General features: G+C 35.1%; 3 protein-coding genes across 3 annotated transcripts; 1 reads left to right on the forward strand and 2 right to left on the reverse strand.

Moving 5' to 3' along the window:
* Positions 1-1,003: 1,003 nt before the first annotated feature.
* On the forward strand, positions 1,004-4,979 carry LOC129920045 (uncharacterized). The gene is made up of 5 exons (XM_056001200.1): positions 1,004-2,976; positions 3,040-3,120; positions 4,417-4,599; positions 4,658-4,790; positions 4,856-4,979. Exons 1-5 carry the CDS (start codon positions 1,429-1,431, stop codon positions 4,975-4,977), a joined length of 2,067 nt encoding a protein of 688 aa, XP_055857175.1. The 5' UTR covers positions 1,004-1,428; the 3' UTR covers positions 4,978-4,979.
* A 2,558-nt stretch (positions 4,980-7,537) lies between these two features.
* Positions 7,538-9,244, reverse strand: LOC129920046 (cyclin-K). Its single transcript, XM_056001201.1, has one exon. It carries the CDS (start codon positions 9,024-9,026, stop codon positions 7,686-7,688), a length of 1,341 nt encoding a protein of 446 aa, XP_055857176.1. The 5' UTR covers positions 9,027-9,244; the 3' UTR covers positions 7,538-7,685.
* A 2,994-nt stretch (positions 9,245-12,238) lies between these two features.
* On the reverse strand, positions 12,239-22,292 carry LOC129918276 (tyrosine-protein phosphatase non-receptor type 14). The gene is made up of 6 exons (XM_055998731.1): positions 21,686-22,292; positions 14,070-16,768; positions 13,794-14,012; positions 13,537-13,713; positions 13,148-13,471; positions 12,239-12,408 (listed from the first exon to the last, which is right to left on the reverse strand). Exons 1-6 carry the CDS (start codon positions 21,768-21,770, stop codon positions 12,280-12,282), a joined length of 3,633 nt encoding a protein of 1,210 aa, XP_055854706.1. The 5' UTR covers positions 21,771-22,292; the 3' UTR covers positions 12,239-12,279.
* Between the last annotated feature and the right edge of the window lie 576 nt (positions 22,293-22,868).

A 22,868-nucleotide genomic window follows, 5' to 3' on the forward strand; every position in this document is an offset into this window, starting at 1 on the left:
TTGAAGTTCTCAGCGATTTATATCATGAAAGTAAATCATTGCTAGGTTAAACATAAATATTTTTTAGCAACTTAGAATAAACTAAGTAAAACACAAGAGTTATGTTCGACCTAGCTAAGATGAGAATTTATGACTAGTATGAGCAAATGGGCCTTCCCTTAATACATAAACTTAGAAAAAACATCCTTTTCATATTTATTTTTGCAATATAAAGACATTCTTGACATATTCGACATTTTCCTTTCAATTGACCATTTTTGATTTATTTTCAGTGAAAACGGTTAAAGGTTGACCTTTTTCATTTATTTTTTTTTGTAAAAATCTCAACCGATAACGTTTATTTTTGATTTTTAAAAATAAATCTCAACCGATAACCTTTATTTTTGATTTTTAAAAATAAATCTCAAACCCTAACCGAAACGTATTTCAAGCAATATGGTAACTCTCAGAGAGAAACCGATTGAAAATAAAGGTTGACTGTTATTTCTGGTCTCTGAGTTGAACAGATCAAAAATTGTTTTTTTTTTTTTGACAGATTTAGATCAAAAAATTAATTGATTTTTTTACCAAACAAAAACAACATTAAAGAAAATTAAGAGCGGAATTCAGAGTCGTCACTCAAGTAAAAATTTTACTCAAGTGAACATTTGCTCTTGCGTTTGGCCCACTTCAGCTACTGATTACGTTAAGAAAACCTAATTGTTTCTTTACTTTTAGCTTATGTATTCCAACTGAGGAAATTTGGAAGTAAACGCTTTAGCAAAATTCATCTCAGACTTGTGCTTGGGAAAAAATTTTACTTAAGTGACGACTCTGAATTCCGCTCTTAAAAGTTTCTATAACTTTAAAACCTATTAAACAAAAAAACAAACGCACACCATGCGATTTTTTTTATATAACATCACTGGTATTTTTTTTAGCGAAAAATTATCAGTTCACATTCACAATAACATACATTTTAACCATTGTGATCGCACAACAGAATAAACACCAAAAAGGAAAACCGAAAAAATAAACCAAAAACTGTCAGCTGCGAAATAAAAAAAAAGAAAATAGACGAAGAAAAAAAAAACGAGCAAAAAAAAAAAGAAAGGAAAATTGAATTTTCTTCACCTCTATCATCTTCCGCAAGAACGACACAAAAAACTTCTTGCTTCTCTTAAAAGTGTAATAATTTCCTTGTGCAGGAGTTTATTGTATTAGTCACTTTTTTCATATATTTACAAAAAAATTGAAAGTAAAATCCTTAAATCATTCCCATTCACCCGCATGTTGGGTTTTTCATATAAATAATTTTTAGCTACTTGCTTCTTACACCCAACGTAGACAAGAGAACAAAAAAAAAAAGAACACCGAAAAAAAGCAAGTAAATAAGAAATAAAACTTCGCCCTTGTATTGTCAGTGTCCATCGTTGCATAGTTTTCCCTATGGAGACGCAGACCACTGACAAAAATATTGAATTTGCCCATCATCCGCCGAGGCCCTGGTCGGACAAGGCCAAATGCAACAATAACAATCTCTTCGACGACAAAGAGAACTTTTGCGGCGGACCTGCAGACGCTGGCAAGTCCTCAAAATTGGACAAATGCCAATGTCATCGCAGTCAACCGCAACAACAACAAATCCCAGTTATTGAGTTGCCAGTGGTAGAGACTGCCACTGGCGACGAAGCCGGGAGTGTTAATGTCACTGTGCAAGCGTCGTCTCAGACCGAAGCAACAAATGACACTCGTTTTAACGGCGGCGACGAAGATGAGCTTCTCAGCACTGCTCTGGGTGCTCATTCGCCGCCCAACTCCAATCGCACTTCGGTCAACAATTCCACCGACAATCTGTCATATAATAGCGACAATTATTACGTCGATGAATTGATTGTGTTACAGACGACACTTTCCGATGAGGAAGTATCATTGAATTCCGATGATTGCATCTATGCGTATCGGGGAGGAGCGGAATTCGATATTGCTTTGGAACCAGCGAGAAATAATAATGTCGAGGATGAAACAGATTTCCTCGAAATGGATTTCGATCCGGATCCCTCGTCGGAGGTGGATCCTTCGATGGAACTGCGTTCATTGCAATATCCTCCATCGATTTTTCTCACAAGTTCAGCGAGTGTGGGAGGGGCAACTTTGCCCGAAAGGCAATTGTTTAGTTCGCCAATTGAGGGTGGCGATGCAACACTCTGCCACCGATGTCCTACAAATAAGGACTTTGCAAAGCTGTCATTAAATTTGACACAAATCAAATCGAATTCGATTGAGGGTGACGATGATCGGACGTCTCCAGTGACTGTCTCGTGCACCGCCGACGATTCGAGATCAAAGGTGACAGGCGCCAAGCCTAAACGCATCACAGAGCGAAGCATTTCCATGACAAAGAACCGTAAAACGCAGTTCCTTTACTCGAAAATGAATAAAAACGGCGGGACGACAGCATCTCTTTGTTCGGCTGGTAGTTTAGATGAACGTGCTGGAGTGGCAGGGTTTCCGCCCTTGCACAGCGCTAATGCTTATACTCGGCGAGATCTCTCCGACGAGACATGTTTGGATTGTCTGGAAAAGGAATTCCTTGCAAATACAATTGGCAAACCGATCGAGTGGTCGGATTGTCCAAAGTGCAAGAATAAGCGAAGCCTTCACATGACATCAGCATTTGGTCATTGCAATAGCAGTGGTAGTAGCCGGAGCAGTAGTAGTAATACTGGTATAGGGATGAGTTCGAGTAGTAGTGTTTTGTGTTCGGCCAAACCGCCACCGTCGTCGTTGAGTTTTGATTTGAATGATTTGTTGCCGACGGCGCGTGAGAAGTCTTATATTGATGAAGGAAGTGGCAGTGGCAGTGTTGGCGGTGGTGGTGGTGGTTGTGGTGGTAGTGGTTTGAATAGGGATGCAGCTGTTGTTGTTGAGGCCAAAAAGCTAACGCACAAGAATTACCAAAGAGGATCATCGTGTGATAATTTTGATGGAAATAAAGTAAGTTTTTATCTTTTTTTTAAATAATTTCTTTTTATATGTTTTTACTTTTACTGTTTGCAGCTTGTTAAGAGATCCTCCGATCAAGTTGTTTCAACATTTTCAACTCTAAATGCAGACGAGGGAACAATAGTGCAGGCACTGGCAAGTATTTCGAATCTATATTTTTGGATTGAAGAATTTGGTTTTATTTTCTTTGTTTGTTCTTTTCGCTTTTTCATTTGTATTAACTTTATATGTTTTCCTGCTTATAATTCAAGTTAACTTCTCCTTTAAACGGTTTACATACTTGAAAATTAGTATAGCCTATTTAGGCGTATGCAAGGATGAATTTTAGGGTCAAATATTGTTGTTATAGTAAAATTGTTGCCCATACGCAAGAGTGAACGTTGAAGTTTGCTTATTTTATTTAATGTGACCAGTGCCTGATAAACGGCGTACAATCCATTGTGAACTTTAGCATATCTTTATAGCTACTTTTCTTCTATGTTAAACCGTCGTATTTGCCATGCATTTCACATGATTCAATCGCTGCACTCTCATTTGTTTGGTTAGATTAATGTCCTTGTACGGCTGGTACAGTTCTCTATTCTTTATGTGAAAAAAATGATGTTCCTGATTTAACAAGATCTGTTCAGAATGAATATCTCCCGATTGTATGGATTCGATTCAGGGGTCGAACTACGGCATAAGTACGTTAACGTATTGACGCTTTATGTCTCTATCATTTTGTTCTTATTAAATAGAAAGAGCAATAGTCAAAACGTTAACGAACGTATGCCGTAGTTCGAACCCAGGTCTTAAGTCAAACTTATAGGAACCCGATAGGTTGGCGTAGGTTCAGGCGGTCTCAACTCGGCAGTTAAAATAAGATTCGATTCACTTCGGGAGATGTTAAATGGGATAATCTGGCTGTTGTACTCGTCATTGCCTTCATAGAGCAGAAATTATTTTTTCCAAACCCATTAAAACGACTGCGACTTCGCTATGATATTCTTTTTGGTATCCACCTTTTGAGCTGCACTTCGAATATTTATACTTGCTCGGTTCTTTTTAACTTTTGGTAAAACTTCCGACTCTCATTCCCGTGTCGATCGTTTCTTCTGTTTTCTTCAACTTGAAGAGCTCATTGGCAGCGTATTATCATCAAATCAGCATTAAAATAATTCAGAAGTCGTATCCCTGATGATCTCTTGTTAATGTTAATTTGATCATGGTTATGAGAAACTCGACCACAAAATGACCTGTCGGTCTTCTAAGATTTTAGCCTACCACAGCGATGCAACGAGCAACTAGGTAGTAGTAGTTGGAGCCAGTATGAAGGTCACAAAACTTTCGTTACTTCATGACACTGGACGAATGTCTTCCATCAATCGCATTCTTCAATCAATCTTTTGATGTTTTATCTTTTATCTTTAATGTTAAATTTTTATTTTTTAGGAAAAACTTCATATTCCTTACAATAAAGAACTCATAATATCATACTTCCAAGCAAGTCCACCACAATTTAAAAATCTCAAGCAATTTATTCTTCATCAATCCAAAAAGAATTGTAACTATCCAAAGTTAATGAAGTTAATAGAAGTCGCATGTAATGGCAATGTTAATGTTGAATTTCAACCGGTAAGTTGATATTTACAAAGAAAAATAAATTTAAATATTTACTAAACATAATCCTTAGGATAAACAATTTTTGGATACAGAACCAGTTCAAGAAGTTCGAGTCGCTGATATTTTACACCAATGGACAAGAACAAATAATCTCGAACTACTTAAACAATTAGATAAGCGATTTATGGAGAGTAATGTTTTGGGTATGATTTGTCTATACATATTTTATTTGTTTTTTTGATATTAATTTTTTTTTAAATTGTTTTAGGAAAAATAATTTATATTATCAGACAAGCACAGCAAAGAAATAATGCAAAACCTCTTGCAGATTATATTTCTATTCCGCAGTATTATAAATCTGGATACATTTCTATTGTAACCAAAAAGTAATATAATAAAAATTTAAATTAAAACAAACAAACCCAATAAACAAAAAGCAAAGCAAAACAAATCAAATGTTAAACTGTCTACCTAGTAGTAAAATATGGTAAATAAAAAATAAAATAAAACTTTTCCTAGAAATTATTGCGTTTTAAATTGTTTGTAATAAAAAAGTATTTCGTAGGATCAAGGATTAATTATAAGGCCTATGATGATGATTTAGGTGTGTTGTCGATGTTCTGGACAACACACATAATTTTTACTTAAGTAAGCGACTTTAAAAAAAAAATTCAACTCTGCAAACTTGACGATGGGACAAGAGTGAACTTTATTTTGGATTTTTTTTCTTAAGTTTTTAATCTTCAAAGTCGTGCCAGTTGAAAAAATCCGTGCCAGGATTTTATCTTTCGCCTGGCACTATTTGCATTAAGCGTAGGTTAAAAATATTTTAAAATAAGGTTAGTCTTTTGAAGTATCATGAGAAATGCGCAACCCATAAGTAATAAACAGAAAGTTGCCAGCAGATTTCTGTGTGAGAGTTAATCGATTCGTAGCAACATGTTGGCGCTTTTTATTCAAGCTATTCGTAATGCAGTAGCATTTCCCAAAAAAAAAAACATCGGCAGCAATGTACCTACTTCTTTAAATTGGGGTTTTTTTTTTACGTTTAAAGCTCTGAGCTGGTTTAATGTTTCTTGCTAGTATATTTTTTGCTTTTTCTTTTTGAACACAGCCAGTACAATGAAATCGCTTGAAGTCAATTAAATTAAATAGCCCAACGAGGATGATTATCAACAATTGAGGTTCTCAAGATGAAAGAGTTATTTCTCAAAATTATTTCTACATGAATTTCCCAAATTTTTGGTCAACAAAAAAACTTGAAAAATGTTCCTAATTACTTTAAACTTCCTTACCTTTATTACAGTTACTTTTTTCCCTCATTCGTACCTTCTTACGACTTCTGCTTTTCAAGGACTATCATGTAGGTGTTCTCTACAAAAATCATACAGCTCTTATTCATCTAATTTGACTTCTTGACCGAACCTACTACGAAAGCAAATCTGGTCTTCTTGGTGAGACGCTTGTGTCCATTTCATAAATTAATATTTCTTGATACTTTTGGTGGCTCTTGATTAAGTTACGGCTGAATCTGAAAATTTAAATCATACTTATTATCGACCATTCATTCAAATAGTTATAACATATTAATATTAGAGGCCAATAAACAATACAAAAATCTTTGCTTCAAAAAGAAAACTGAGTTTGAAAACCATCAAGGTTATGTACTTTGTCAAGCATAATGTTCGAAAGAATTAAATAGGTCAACATTTAAAATAGTGTCCGGTGTATCTTGCGAGCCACTTCAAAAATATATTTTACAAAATAAAACTGTACTTTAATAAAGCTGATGTACCCAGATCATTAAAAATAATCGTTAATATCCCCTAATCACAAAAAAAGGAGGCATTAATAATGTTTATGAAAGCCAACTGAAAAGTGTTTTGTGAGAGATGGGTGAAAACTAATAATATCCTGACCCAATTCCAAGTTGGTTTCAGAATTTTTTTTTTAAACGCGATGCTCTTATGGAAGAAGCTAGAACATCACACAGCCGGATACTTTACTCGAGAGCCTAAACCTGAATCTTATCTAATCAAACTACATACTTCAATGATTCACTGAATTAAAGAGAAATATATTTAATAAACAAGATGTCTACAGAAATGCCAGAAATAATTACAGTGCTAAACGATTTCGAGAAAAACACTATTCAATTTTGAAAACCATTTAAATAAAAAAAGGAAAAAAAAAAATAATGAAAATTATTTTAATTTTTAGCGGAGTGATTGAATAAAATTCAATTCAAACGTTCAATTGACCTCAGCTCCAATGCGTTTTGCCCAGGTATGACAGTGGGCTCATCAGTTAGATGGCTGTCATACCCTTGCCATTAATAGAGAACACTTATAAAAATCACATCCTAAATAGACTTTGAATTTTGATAATTTAGGGGAACGTGGTTACATTCTTATTTAATAGCAAGACCACGGGAATTTCTTTTGCATTACTAGCCAAAGTCACAATTTCAAAATTATATAGGAGAGCGATTTTAAAACTTGAAAATGAATTAACTCCAAGGTTATTTTGTGACGTACAACTGCAAGTAGAAACACGGCCATCACACAGGAAGGCGCAGAACGCAATGGGCTTTCTTCTCAAAACGAAAATCCGAAATTTTTGACGTAGGCTGCATTTATGCGACGATTCGTTTAAAGGTGCAAGAATGTAACCATGTTCCCCTAAAATATTTAAATTCAGTGTATTCAGGCTGTGATTTTTGTAAGTCTGTGTTGAGGTTAATTGAATTATATAGGAGATTTATGATCCATTCGACATTGAGATCATAACAGCGCCGAGATAAAGGAAGAAGAATTTTTAAATATCATTCATACCAATACAATTATTTATTTTAATTTGCCAACCGAGCTGACTGCAAAAAGCTACAAAATTCCTAAAAAATATACAAAACGAGAAAACGAAACAATAAACGATTAAATTACTTACTTAGAAAAACAATATTAATATTTTTGGTGGATGATAATATAGCATTTTGTATTTTTATTTCAACATTTATAATTATAATTGTTCAATATTTTTTTTTATACATTTATCTATATTCCTAGTCAAAGTCACTGCTTATTCGAATGATGACTATATTACGTCGGTGGCTGATACCGTTGTCGATGGTATGGAGGCTGATAATAACCACCACTTGGCGGTACTTGATGTTGATGCATTGGCGGCCCAATATGCTGTGGCGGCGGTCCCGATCGATGCGACGGTAAAGGTGGCGGAGCAGCTCCTCCATAATGCGATGGAATGGGCTGCGCCGACATTGGGAATTGTGCGCCATACATTGGCGGTGGGGGCAATGGTGGCGGTGCAGATGTTGGAGGGACCATTTGCGATCCAGGTATTTGAGGGGGATAATGCGAGTTGTGAGTGTACATTTGCATGTAATTGTCTGTGTACATATACGGCATAGGCTCTGGTGGCGGTTGTAATGGTTTTATCGATGACGTCGTCGCTATAGGAATACCTTCCATCTTCTCTTCCAACAATGGTTTATTAAATGATTGTTGTTGTGGTGGCAATGAGTTTTTCGAATTCACCAAACCTGCAGGCGATGCATCACGATCACGAGCAACTGATTGCGTCTGTGGTATATTTGTTGGTGACTCCGCACGACTTGGCGGTTTCTGAGGAGGACTATTCGTGTCGTTATTGGCATGACTAGGCTGATACAAATCCAGCACTTGGTGACAAATATCCTCTAAAATCTCCATTGTGACGTCAGAGACAAACATGTCCCACCATCTCAAATGGCTCGGTTGCCTTCCCACCCAGTCGACCACTGTAAACTTGCTCAGTTTACTAGCCAAATGAATGAGAGCCACAGCAATGATCTCTGGCTCCCATTGCAAGCATACAACTGTACTAAGCGAGTCATTGACAAAGTTCCATGCCATTTGAACCATTTTTTGCAACTTGGCTTGATCGCCTTTGATGCATTTAGCGTATTTTAATAGAAAACTATAAGGATGCTCTACCTGTAGATCAAATTTGATCGTTTGCAATAGAATACGCTCCAAAGTCATTACCTCTTCTTTGGGATCATCGCCAAATGAAAAGAATTGAGCATCAGTGAGGAGACTTCTTGCAGTTCGAATAATATCTCGACATTTCTTTGGTGTTTCTTCGACTTTGCCAGCTAATAGCAAACAACAACACGCTGTAACATAACGTGGAAAATTCTTAAACGTATGAAACATATAGAAACGATGGAAATAGACAACTCCAGTGGCCATGGTATTATGGCCCAAGCCCATTTGAGTGCCACAATTCATAATGAAACGAGCGCCCTCTTTGCGATAGCGTCGTTCTGTCTCGAATGAAATGCCATCCTGAATGGATGGTGTGACTTTGAGATCCTTCTTATCATAATACCAGCAGGGCATTTCGGCTGAGTCCGGTAGCAGATATATGCATTCCTTCATTAAAGAGGAGATTGTTTGGTTGGTGTGAGTTTTTGTGTGAAGATTTTCGACTTTGGAAATATCTCTCACGTTGCTAAGAAAAAAACCCAACAAATCAAGTTAGAAAATTTATGAATTTTAATTGAAAATTAAATTGTGAAACAAGCACCAGAATAAAACGAAGGATATTTTCGTTTTGGACACGACGAAAAATATATCCGACTGTCAGAAAATCAAACTTGTCATTTTTGACATTTCTGTTTGTAGATGAGTTGATATATTTTTCCACTGGCGCTAGTGTTTTTTTTTTTGTATATGTATGCAGAATTGAGGTGTAGATGGCGGTAAGAAACCGTTGGTTGTTTTGAATTTAGTACAATTTCCGGTTAAGTTTCAAATTAGGTGGAGTTTAACAAATGTTTAAACCATGGTTCGGAAGATTTTATATAAAAATGAGGGTACATTTAAGGTTAAGAGATTGTTGGTTGGTAGTTGGAGATTCATATACACTTGTACCAAAGTTGAACCACAGCTAGTCCAGTGGTTGTGGTAAAGTATAATTTCTTGTATACAAGCACCAATTGTTTGGAGTGGAAAAACACTTTTCACATGAAAATCTAAGGTTTATTCTACAGGCAAGCATAGAATAAACTGTATGTTTGGTGAAAAAAATTGCTCAAAAATATCTCGATTTTGGTTTACAGCTGTGGTGAGTTAAAAAATATTTTTTTTTCGGAAAAAATCTAAAAAAAATCTCTCCCAAAAGAAATGCATTGGTTTTTTTTTTTTTTTTTGCTAGAAGAACTGTATACTAGGCTTAAACCAAAAAAATAAGCTTTCTGCATCATTATTTTTAATTTCGTGGACGGAAAAACTGTTACAAAATGAGTTTGAAAATTTTCACTTTTGTAGTTATACCTTTTGTCGTAGTTATACCTTAAAAAAAAAAAAAAAATCGAATTAAAATCGATTTTTCGTTCAGTCAAACATGCTCGGGATATTGTTTACGACACGTAAACCGCATTGAGATCGATTTTAATTCGATATTTCTTGTTGAAAGGAATTCGACATTAAATAGTGCTTAAATATTTGAAATTTTAAGTTATTGGTCTTTTCTATAATGTTTATATTTTTTTTAAATAGTTTTTTTTAGTGTCACACCCGTTACAAAAATATGTCACACCCGTTACATTTTTTAATTGCTATAAACCCCACATTAACATTATTAAAAGCATACATCTTACTAGAAAAGTAATTAAATCTCTTTTCATATTTAATACGATATCCACGAATTTTCATTCAAAAATCTACAATATAGCTTCTTTAAGTCAGCGAAGCAGGCTGAATCGATTTTCTAACGTCACACCCGTTACATCTTATCTTATAAGTTTTCGCCTTTGTAAGACAGTTTAAATAAATGTAACTTTAAACATAATATATATATTAACAACTAAATATTAGGTGATGAAGCTATTAAATACTTTATTTAGTGAATATATAGTACACAACCCAGGACCAAAAAATTATGTAATTGTGTCATACTCGTTACAATACCCTTAAACCAAGTATACAGATCGAATTAAATTGGTTCAAATGCAAAATTCACTCAAAAATTTAGCCGGGCAAAAATTTACCTAAGTATTTCAGGCGAGTTTGTGCTCCTGGTAAAAAATCAACTTATCGCTTCCAACTGTATTTTTCTCATTTATCACAATTCAGCGCAAGTAATAAAAATTTAAGAACAAAAAAAAAGAGACAAAGAGACGCATACTGTGCAAAATTTTAACTGACATTTTTTTCTTCCATTTTTCTTGACTTTTTCGTCCGCTTATTTAAAATGTTAAGCTAGCAACGAATGTGATTTTCTAGCTGAACTTGCACAAAAATCGGCTGAAATTCTTAAATAAATTTTATGGCAAATAAAAATATGGTAATACATATCCCAGTCATTTGGTTAAAAAAGAGGGTTATTTGAAAACTTTTAGGAGTTTAAAATTGGTGGTATAATTTCGATGTTTTCATTTCAAGTTTTAATTTTGCCATCTCGTAGCTTCTCCGCTCGCACCGCCATGCTAGCGTTTAATTTTTTTCTCAATTAACGATAAATATTTAAATACAATATTAAACAAGTAAGGTACACGTTGTTTATTTCTTTAGGTCTATTATGCACCAGGGCGGGTACAAAAATTACACTTCGCTTTAAGTTCACAGTTTGTGTCCAGTCGGTTTTTTTTTAGAAGAGAAAGAATATCTCCTTAAAAAAACTTATTCTGCAAACACCTCATACGCCTGAATATCTTAAACTCAACTTACCTCATATATCCAATAAATGTATTTCATTTAACAATTTTATTTGTTGATTGTGAATTTTATTAACACTAAGGTCAAACTAATTTATTGTTTTATAAACCGTTATTATAATAAATGTTATAAACATTCTCAAAAAAAAAGTATACAAAACAACAATGAGGGATGGAAAATAAAAAAAAACCTAATATGTATAAGAAAAAAAAAAAAAAACATAATCAAGAAAAATACTAACTTTAAATACAAACAGTTAAATTATTATTAATCATCAAGTAATATTAAATAAATTTTAAATTTTGTTTCACAAAAATAAAGAAACATCTTAAGTTTAATTTTGTATGCGTTACATGTATCTACAGAAACAAAATAAACTTTATTTAGAAAAAAAAATATTTTTAAATTGCAAATAGAAAAGAAAAATATTTAATATTTATTTTTTAAAGAATTATAAGAATAATTGATTTTAATTTCGGATCGGGATCGGATTCGGAGTTATATTATTGTTTTTTTTTTTTTTTTGTTGAAATACAAATCGATATTATATTAATATAAAAAAAATTGTATATATAATATTTATAATATAAATGTTTCTTTAAATAATGTAAAAAATATAAAACTTTTTTCCATAGTAAATTATTAAGGCACATAATATCTTTCCAATTTTATAAATTGCTCTTAGTTGCATTTTGATCACGTTTCGTTTTATAATATTTTTTTTTTAGTTTTGAGTTGTATTAATTTTGTTATATTTATATATTTGCATTTTTTGTTGTTTTTGTTGTGGTTGATTTTATCTTATGAAGGGCATTAATTTATATTCTTCAAATACTAATTTTGAATACTTTATTTATTTAAACTGTTTCTTATGAAACATTAATATAAGGGCGGACAATGAGTGATCTTAGTTTTATTAATTAGGTTTTTAGTTTATATTTTTATTGTTAGTAGCTGTTTGTTTGTCTAGAATCTAAATTAATCTCGTTCTTTTTAGATACGTTATGAGTAGTGCGTAGATAAATTTGTATTGCGCTAAAGAAGGTATTATGCTATCACGTTGGTGTCGTAATTGTCCAATGACCCTTGGAATATCTAGATCCTAAAAGTAAGAACAACATTTATATTTAAACAAATTTATAAGTAGAATATAGAATTAACCAAAAAAAACTCATCGTTAAAACTTAAAACCGTTTTTAAAATACTAATCATTCTTGCTATCACTCATACCAAACTGTGCAACGGGCTCTTAGACTATAAGAAAAGTTTCCTTCCTTAATAAACCATTTTGAGTTTTTGATAATATTTCGTCGGTTTTGGAAGAGTGCGGGACATGTCCACAGAATGCTTGGGAGATTTAAAGTTGTGATCGGATGTGTACTTTGAAAGGAACCAGGAGTAGTAGAAGATTTAGCCACATTTTTCGGCCATCTCAAAAATTTTTTTATAAGTTCCCGAAGTATGACTTCAACATTATACTTGTCAGTGACGACAAAATCCTGGTGATCAATTTTGGTTTCACGTTTGGAAGACGTTTGCACGAAAAAAAAACTTCCGACAACGGAACTGGGTTACTAGCGGACTATAAAATAAAAGCAAATAAAGATGATTTGCTCAGGAGCAAGAAAGAAAGCAAGGTCGCTGCAAAGCCCGTTCAGCCCTTTATTTAACTATGCACTAATGCACATGGGAAATAACCCAATATTGTGATGTCGAGGTCCGCAGAGTTAATATTTAAGAATCATTTAAACAAAATATAATTTCAAAAACAGTCAATGTGAATCATTTGCGTTTGAAAAACCCTAACTGAAGGGTACAAACTCCAATTTTGTTTTACTAACCTCGTTATGATCCAATGTATACAGCAATAGATCAGCTGTTAACGCAACACCTGAACGTCCGCCACCTTCTAAACAATGTATAAGTACCGGTGGATTTGTATTGTGACCAGGTGGCACCTCATTTATCGATGCCATTCGAACTGAATTCAATTCTTCTAAGAAATCCAGAAAATGATTTACTTCACGCGGACAATTTTGTTCAGCCCAATCGGTGTAATTTAAATGCCACACCGATCTGTATCGTCTCGATTGTACATGGTATAATCGTAATTTGCTTGTAATACATCTGTCTGTTGTTTGAGAGAATTCCTGATAAACTTGAAACTATAAAATAAAAGAATTTAATATTACTATACAAAAATGTTTTCCAAAACTAAAATAAAGCTAACCTGTCCAAATTCTAATCTTTGATTAGTATCTGGGGGTATGTAATTTAACTCTTCCGATAGTTGGACAATTAAATAAACATCTGCTTCCCAAACACATTGCCAGAACATTTTCTTCATCAAATCAACTTGTGGACTTTGAGCGACAATATAGAACCTTTGTTTTGTACCTACTGTTGCCTGGAGAGAGGAGAGAGAGAGAAAACAAAATATATATAAGAATTTCCTGAATGTAACAAGAAAGCAAAAAAAGCACTTACAGAAATATGCGAAGCATTTACATAACCATGTCGATTTTCCATCGTTGGAGTTATTCGTACACGATTATCATCGTATGGCAAAAAATTCGGATCCGAGTTTTTTCTCATATTCTCTTCTAAAAGTGCACATTCGTAACGTGCACTCTCTCGTCGTTTTGGTATTCGTTCAAATTCCATAAAAAGCTGCGAATCATTTAATTTTGCATCCAAAATCTGACACTGAAATTTAGAAATTATTATATAAACCTTCTTAAATTATTTGAAGGATTGCCTTACCAACTTATCTTTACTATAAGTAGCCGATATCGGCTGAAGTCTCGGCAGACCTGTTGACCATCGATGCCTTAGATTCATCTCTTCCTGCGAGAGTTCGACTTTCATTTGATTTTTACTCTTATCCCGACCCAGAGTCGCACTCTTGCGTTCCTTTTCTGCTGAATTCTTACTTCGTCCCAAAATATTCCAACGTTTTTTCCGTTTCTCCTTGGTCGCACTACTTGCCGTCGAGGTATTTACTGAATCCAGTGTTGTGTTTTGTGTCGTTTGGGTGGAATTCAAATAGGACGACGAATGCGAAGTATTGTAATGATCGTCGTTGAAGTGTTTCGATGGATGCGGTAGTACATCGGATGTTGTCTTTATAAGATTTGCCTTTCTAGGTGGAGCAATGGGTGATGGTGAGGCGAGCTTTTCGTGACGTGGTGGTGTCGTCAAAAGTGTTGGCGTTTGTGGTTTATGTAGATTCATCTGTAAAAGTGCATCGTTGGTGGTTTCTATATGGGGCAGACCTCCATTACCATTGCTGTTGGTGTGTAAACGTTGCATATTGAGTGTGATGCCATCGATTTCCGAGTGCATTTGTGCAATTGGGGTGCCCTGGTGAATGCCACCAGGAGCCGACTGAATGCTGGAAGTTCGATTTCTCATCTCGGTAGCATTTTCCGATGCGTAACAATGCGGCAGGGGAACATTCTCATAGATCGGTTCTATTGAACCATTCATGGCGGACCTCTGCAGGCCACCACCGTTGGATTCCTGGAACTTGGGCGGACGATAGATTTGTTGGGGTGGTGTCTGTTGCATGGGTGGAGGTGGCGGCTGTTGTGTCGGAGGCGGAAGTGGCAGAACCAAGGACGGTTGTTCTTCGATCATATTAAGATTTTCGAATGTTCCGTGAGCCAAATACGGCTGTGAATGACCAATATGATTCATGTACGGATAAACAATCGGATGATATTGATTACTGAGTAGATTTCGATTAGATACAAGGTCAGGACTAGATCCAGAGACATAGGCTCGATAACCCAGCAGTGTTCGATGACTGGCCACGGCCAAGTCCGGAGTCGATGTGGAACTTAGACGATTTGCCGGATACGGTGGCGGTGGCTTTGTCCGCATCATCTGAAGTCGCTGTGCCAAATCGATATTCGTGTACACGCTGTTCGGATTAATGTGGTTTTGCATTGTTTGGGCGGTTTGTGTGACATCAGGATACCGGTGTGGTGCCAGATGATGCAGGATGTTCTCTGTTGTCATTGCAGACATATTGTGTACGTCTGGCTGACTGCCAGAATAGAAATTGGGATCTGGAGATAGCATGGCACCGGATGAGGTGACTCGTAACGCTGCTGCTGAGGCAATAGTCTGATGGTTGATGTTGTGAATTTCATTCGAACTTGCACGATATTTCTGCTGCACAGCAGTCTCATAGTCCGGGGCTGGCCTGTATGTCGGAAGCATCGCTTTAAGACGTTCTCGTTCGTGTGAAAAATTGTTATTGTTACTTAAATCTAAACACGACGTACTCTGCACTCGGTTATCGAGTGGATCCACAACCATATTAGTGAAGCTACAATTCGTCGACGAGGCATACTCCTGTGGAATATTAGCCCAGCTTTGGTTGGGTGTGCGTGCCTGCTGATGCTGACTACTTGTGGCTAATGAAATATTCGATGACATTATCGAGTTCTGAACACCACCTCCAGGTCCGACCATTTGAAATTCTGGAGTGTATATGGCTCGCTGTTGTTCCAACAGCAAATCCTCCCGACTATCCCCAAAGTCTTGTACGAAATTCTGTATTGATTCAGGATGGTGACCACCATTTTCGCTATCGGCCTCTTCGTCTATGTAGCTTTTGAAGAATATATGCTGCGTCACACACAATTTCCAAATATACCTTGCCGTATCGGCATCTGGGAGGGTAAACGATGCAACCGTGTAAATGAGTTCATCTTTCTTCTGTTCTATATTTATAGATCGTTTGGCATTAACCACCATTAGGAAATCCTTCCACGGATAATACTGCCGCCCAATTTGTGAATTAACTACAATACCATTGATTGTCAATCCCAATTGAATATCATTCCCCAGCGAATCCTTGGCTGAGAATCTCTCCTCACCATAGCCATCTAGTCTCTGGCAACATTTTATATACATTTCTTCAGCCTGACTCTGACTAAGATGCTGTATGGTTGGATTAAGCTGTTGAACTTCATCAATTAGACTCTCATCGAAACCATCATGCATTAGACTCTTTGGGAGTATTAAGCGAGTTCGAAGGTAATCTTTTGTGTGTTTGTCTCGCTGATAGCTATCATACTCGGCCTGCCGGCAATAGAGGGCCAATAAGATGGCTGTTCGCACATCGCATGCAATACGTTCTTCGACTACATCGTTTTTAAGTTGAAGGAAATAGTAGTAACGTGATACTTCGTCGCTGAGATGTTTCACACCAGTTGTGACATAATGCAGGACACGAAGGAATATTTTCGGTCCAGCTGCATATTTTTCTAATTGTCTGCTGAGTGGTCGGTCCAAGTCGATCCATTTGAGTTCATCTTCTTTGCCTTTAACTATGAAACGTAAACCGAAGAGTTCTGGCTGGCTGATGGAGAGCCGTTGGCACACATTATCAAGGCATTCTTGGCCTTTGCTTTCGGAACTTAAGGTACAATCGACCGTTGTTGAGGTATCTGTAAGGGGATCAAATGATAAAGAAAATTAAGTTGAGTTGGTTAATGTATTTACAACTTAAAAAAAAAAGGGATTTTTCTTAATATTCTACTTATTGATTTCCTTCTTCAGGATTTTTAGTACTTTGATATATTTTATTTTTTTTCTAAATTCTGCTTCAATATGCAGTTTTCATGTAACTGTTTCAATCTGCCTATAAAGAACCATAAGACAACTATGCAGAGAAAAAAATCAGCTAGAAAATAATAGAATATTGTATTTTTTTTTCTTACTAAATGCTTTCTAAAGAATAGAGCTGTTTTGAATATTTAATGCTATCATAAGAGCCACTCATTCTAGCTCTGGTCTTCAAGTCTATGATGACATTTCTGCGTCAACATGCTAAATTATTATGCGTGATAACTTTAGCGGCTCAGGCTTACAGAAAATAATGAATGCAATGAATACTAATTGTGTTCTGTTCTGGGATTATCTACCTTGAGTCGTCATAATAACATTCAGAACGATGAACATTATTTGAAATTTTGAATTTAATCTTTTATTGGAATTTCCAGGGAAGAAAGACAAGAGTCTTATGGCCCGTAAGTTGGGTGAACAGGACAAGGAATCAAATGATTATTATTTGGTCTTATCAAAACAGAATGAGTGAAATCTGGAAAATATTCTGGTGCCAACTTAGCAGTTATTTTAATCTATCTATCTTTTGATTATTATAGCCAGTAAATTGAACCATGTTAAGAATGAATATAATATTCTTAGTACCTGACGTCACGACTGAAATATGCATAGTTTGATAGTAAACTGATGAGTAGTACGATGGAATTATTTTGGGAATGGAATGTCGTTAGCTAATTTGACGGAGCATTCTTTATAAAATTAGTCATAAAACAAAGACATAAAATGTATTAAAAGTCGGTGCTCGAGAGATATTATATTTTTTTAACTGATAATAATTTATCAGCCCAATCAGTTGATATTTTATTTTATGGACTGACTGCATGAATAAAAAAAATAGAATATTGTTATGAATGTTCAAAAAAAAATACATTTTTATTTTTTCTTGCTTCTCTACTTTGGCGGTCCTTCGCTTGATTTTACCGGCACCAGGTAAAGAACCGTGCATTTTGCCTAGAAGAAAAACAGTGAAATCTAAATCAAAGGACGACAGGTTGCTTACGCAGGCATCGTTCTTCGAAAACGTTTTGTTCAATGTTGAGAACAAACTCTTCTGTGATTAGAGCCTTGATTAAGGCATTAGTATTATTTTGGGAAACCTCTATCATCTGAATTCTGAACGGTGTCCAAACTACGTACAGAAAGCTGCATGTAAGCTTGTGCCTCGCAAATTCTCAATTGGAAATGGAAAGCTTACACAGTTGATTTACAAGCGTGGAAGTATATTCCTTCTAAACGATTAAAGGAAGCTTCCTGGGGTAGATAATTTGTAAACGTTATAATCTATTTCCAGTGAAGGATTACAAAATAAGAATTTTCATTTATTCCCTCAACTTAACGATTAGCTATGGTATTTTTTGAGTGTGAGCAACTAACAGCCTTACGGAGTGATTTGGTATTTCGCGATATAGCGACCTATAAAATAAGAAAAATTGTTCCTCTTTTAAGACATTTTGCATTTTTTCTGCTCAACAATTTGGAAAATCAAATATTGGTCTTGGGTTTTGCCTATTTTGCTTTAACTTTTATTTTCCAAAGGGGCTAGTCTTTATTAAATCAAAAGATTTTTGGTTTGATATTACCCTCTCGTAAGGGTTGTACAAGTATACTAATCTATCCTAGGCTACTAATCTAGATGTAGAAACATATGGAACGCTTGGGAAAAATGCTCCGGCCCGCAAAGTTTTCGGGCGCCAGTCACTTTAATAGATCCCAGAGAGAGAAGCAGAAATCGTATGGCTGAAAATCAAAAGGGTCTAGGAACCCAGTCATCTTTTCAGATTAATATTAATCAACAACTGGTAAAGGTAGAAGAGAGATTCGAATGTTTTGGGAGTAATGTTAATACCGAAGGCTCAACCGAACAAAACATCAACATTCGTATCGGGAAGACACCGGTGGTGATTCCGAACTGCTGTACGGATGCAGCATAAGGAAGGTGGAAACTTCGTTTTTTTGTAAATATAATTTACGCGCACTCAAGGGGTTATGACTAGAGAAATAGAATTAAGATGCAGATAACGATGTACATTTTTCTTAAATGTTTGGATATTGAAATGGGAAGGAAAAATAGAGTAAGGAAATCAAAAATTCGTGTAGTTCGACTAAAAAAACAGAATCCTGTACTTTAAGGTACGTCCGAAGTTTGGCTCAAGACAAGTGTATAACGATGAGCATAATTTGCGTTGCGGGCATTACGGTAAAACTCTATTAGGAGAGAAATGCATCTGACTATTTCACTAGAGCACTGCCCAAAAAAAATTGCGGTTAAACAATGAAAGGCAAGGGACATTTCTACGATATTCTAAAGAAACGAACGTTATCGAGATTGCTCTATCACCTTTCTTTAAAACATCTTAAGGGTCCAATAGAATATTCAAGAAGACTTAAGTGGGAGTGGATTGGACAAACTCTTCGTTTGCAGTGCAAGCCAAGGATTTCACTTCAAGTCCAAGACGGAAGACCGAAAAAGCATAGAGCAATCGAGGTAGAGTTGGCGAAATGTATCGAAAGATGGAGGGGACCGAAGTAAATCTCCGTAAACCGTACACGATGGCACGAAGGTATAGTAGATGCTAATATATCGAAAGTAAAAGTCGAGTAGACATTTTTTGTTGGTGTCATAATTCGTGATAATGCATTCATTCACCAATGCTGCACATAATCTGGTAAAGGCCCTCACTACAAGATTTTCGATTTTGATTTTTTGCATATTTGGAGTAAGGGCAGTTTATCTAACTCCAGTTTTTAGAAGCAGCTTAGAAGACAGTGTTTCCTATTCATTCTCATTTTTTTTTTGTTTAGATAATGCCTTCGAATAAGCCAGCAAATTACAAATATTTTTTGAATTTTTTTAAAATTTTTATAGCCCAGTAATTTTAGGCATTTTTTACCCCAATCTGCGGAAAAATTCCTACTGGGCTCGATTTTGGCATAGACCTTCGTTACGGCGTTGTTATGAAGATGTGAAAAATCGACATTGATATCGCGTCCGCGTTAGAAATTATAGAGGTCAAAAGGTCACGAAAATCAGTTTTTCGCATATATCTCGTGACCTGTTGCTCGGAGGTCATTAGGGGTCTATGGAAAAACTGTTCGTCATAAAATTATCTACAAATATTGTCTTATGCATTTTTCTGTAAATCCAACCGATTTCGGACTATATTATAACGTAGCCATTCAAACTACATAAATTTGTTCAAAGTTTCGATATGACTCTTAGAAGTAGTCTAAGATTGATTTGGGGTGTTTTGAACCTCAAATGTTTTTACCCTGAGACCAAAACGTCTCAGGGTAGGTAATTTTGACCTGAGGGTCAAAATTAATTGCTAAGATTTTATTAAATAGTTAGTTAGTAGCTAAGTAACTTAGTTAGTTGGTTAGTTAGTTAGTAAGTTAGTTAGTAAGTTAGTTAGTAAGTTAGTTTGAATATCGATTACAAGTGAAACTTATAAAAACGTATTAATAAAAAGCAAAAGAGATTACACATGTATTTTTCAGTATTCAAAAGTATTCAGTATTCAAAGTAGGAATTTTTCCGCAGATAAAACCTAAAATTACTGGACTATTATAGGTGTTCAGATTAAGGTAAGCGATTTAGTGTTTCCCTCTCTAACTCAGATTTTATATTAAAAATGTAGTTATGGCCTTTACGAGATTATGGGCAGTATGAATCTTGTAAAATACTACAATCGAGATGCTTACGATTGTAAATTTATTGCTATCAAACGACCAATTATTTTTATGAGACAATTATCTAATTAAAAGTCAAAATTAATTACCCAATGAAGTATAAGACAACAAGGCTATTCAGAACTCACATCCACCCCTGCTATGAACGCAGGTGAAATAGAAGATAAAAAAACAGAAGAAAAACAAAATGAACACGCACACAACTAATTCAGATGAATCGACCTAAACTGCCACAAGTGACGACAAAGATAAGAATACAAGTTGCACAGGTAACAAAAAAAAAAAAGGTAGCCCTAGAACTAGAATCACAAAAGAATACAAAAAAGAAAACGAAAACAAAACTACAACACTATAATCGCCATCGCTGCTGCCGCCACCACCGCCACAACAACTAGATAGGTATATCCTCAGTATTACATCGGGGGTAGAGAGAGAGAGATATGTATGTACCCCCTCTACCTAACCTAGTACTCTAGTATCTTGGCGCAGAGATAGATCGCAGTGTTGTAAAAAGGTAGAATGGACGGAGGAGACTCAAGTGATCTGTTCTGTTGCTGTTGTTGGTAGTGTCTTGTGTGTACAATCGACAACGGCGACGACGACGACGAACTTATTCAAGAGAATGACTGCTGCGACTAAGATATCGTTGAGGAGATGGAGGGAGTTGGTTTTGGTTCGCGACTCATTGGCAAGGAATGCTGTTCAATGTGTGTATTTTTTTATTGAAGCCAATTTAGGGGTGGGGCGGCAAATAAGCAAACAAGCCGCTAGCTAGCACTTAACTGCCTCAGACTCAGCTACAAAAGAAGAAACAATGCGTATCAAATCTTGACAATGGATATAGCGGGTAGAGACTAGAGAGAAGGTGTGTAAATTCCCCAAAAGATAAGCAAAGAACCAAACCGCCCCTGGAATTCTTTTTACTAAGCTCTTTTGTATTTTTTTGATAAGCGTTATTTCAATGATAGCCAAGTTATCTAATTTTTGTCGTTTGTTAGATTATTTTATGTAAGAATTTGAATTTAGGGTATTTTTTTTTTTTAGCTTACCTAAAAGATGATGAACCGATATGACAAATAGGCTTTTTGAAGTGACATTGTAGTGACGAGATTTTTTCAAAAACTTTAATGGCATTTCTCTTCTTTTTTTTTTGTTACTTTTGCTCTGCTTTTGTTAGCTTATTGTGTTGGAGCATTTAAATACACTTTTTTTCAACTTATTGAAAATCCACTCGACATTTATATACAAGACAGACGACGATGAAGACAAGGAAAACGACGGCGGCGACGTTAAAAAACGACGACGACAAGTGCACCTCAACACTCTCTCGAAAACGTAAAACGATCGAACGAACGACGACCAGAAAAATTCAGACACCCAACGACGACAACGATGAAAAAAAATGCAAGTGAAATGAAAATTCCACAGAATAAAAAAAAAAATTGCAAAAAAAAAATTCTTTCGAACCACAAACAGGAACCAAAATTATATTTTTTTTGTTCGATGGCAAATTATTTTGTACTTATTTACAATTAAGTGTGTTATTCACATTGAAAACACATTTTTAGGGAGATAAATTATTAATTTTTTGCTCAAATTGTGGGTAAATAAAGTGAAATTTTATATTTTTTTATTGGGAGAAATTAGTTGTGTGTGTAAAAAAAAATATGAAAGGAAGAATGCGACGAGCGACGACACGGAAAAATAAAATGACAGAAAGGCCACAAATTCTTTTTGTGGTAAGGTTACAATGGTTGGTGTTAAGTGACAGATAGACTTTTTTACTAGGTGTTTATAGAGTGCGCTTTGAAAAAAATTGATTAGAATAACTCGGACATAGGTGGCGCTGTTTTTAGTTTTAAAAAATGTATAAGTAGAAAATTGCTTATGCTGTTTTTCTTTAATTTACTCTGAGTATACTCTGTATTTAGATATTCTTTTTCCATTTATTTTGTTTAATTACTCTTTCTGAAAAACAACCCGTTTCTACATAAATTCGTGAGCAAAAATTTATATATAGCTTTTTTTTTTACTTTACTGAGAGTGCACTTTTAGTACTTACTCTAATGTCGTTTTCCATTTGCTTTCCAGATTTTTAATGGCAAATCCGTTTTTGTAATGTCGATATCCTTTTAAACAGATATTTTTGTAGCAAATCCAAATCCAAATCCATCTCTTGTGGCAAATGGATTTAAACACGAGATTTATTTCTATTCGTATAAATGTTGATTA

The sequence above is a fragment of the Episyrphus balteatus genome, chromosome 4 (assembly GCF_945859705.1).
Source record: "Episyrphus balteatus chromosome 4, idEpiBalt1.1, whole genome shotgun sequence".
Taxonomy (NCBI): Eukaryota; Metazoa; Arthropoda; class Insecta; order Diptera; family Syrphidae; genus Episyrphus; species Episyrphus balteatus.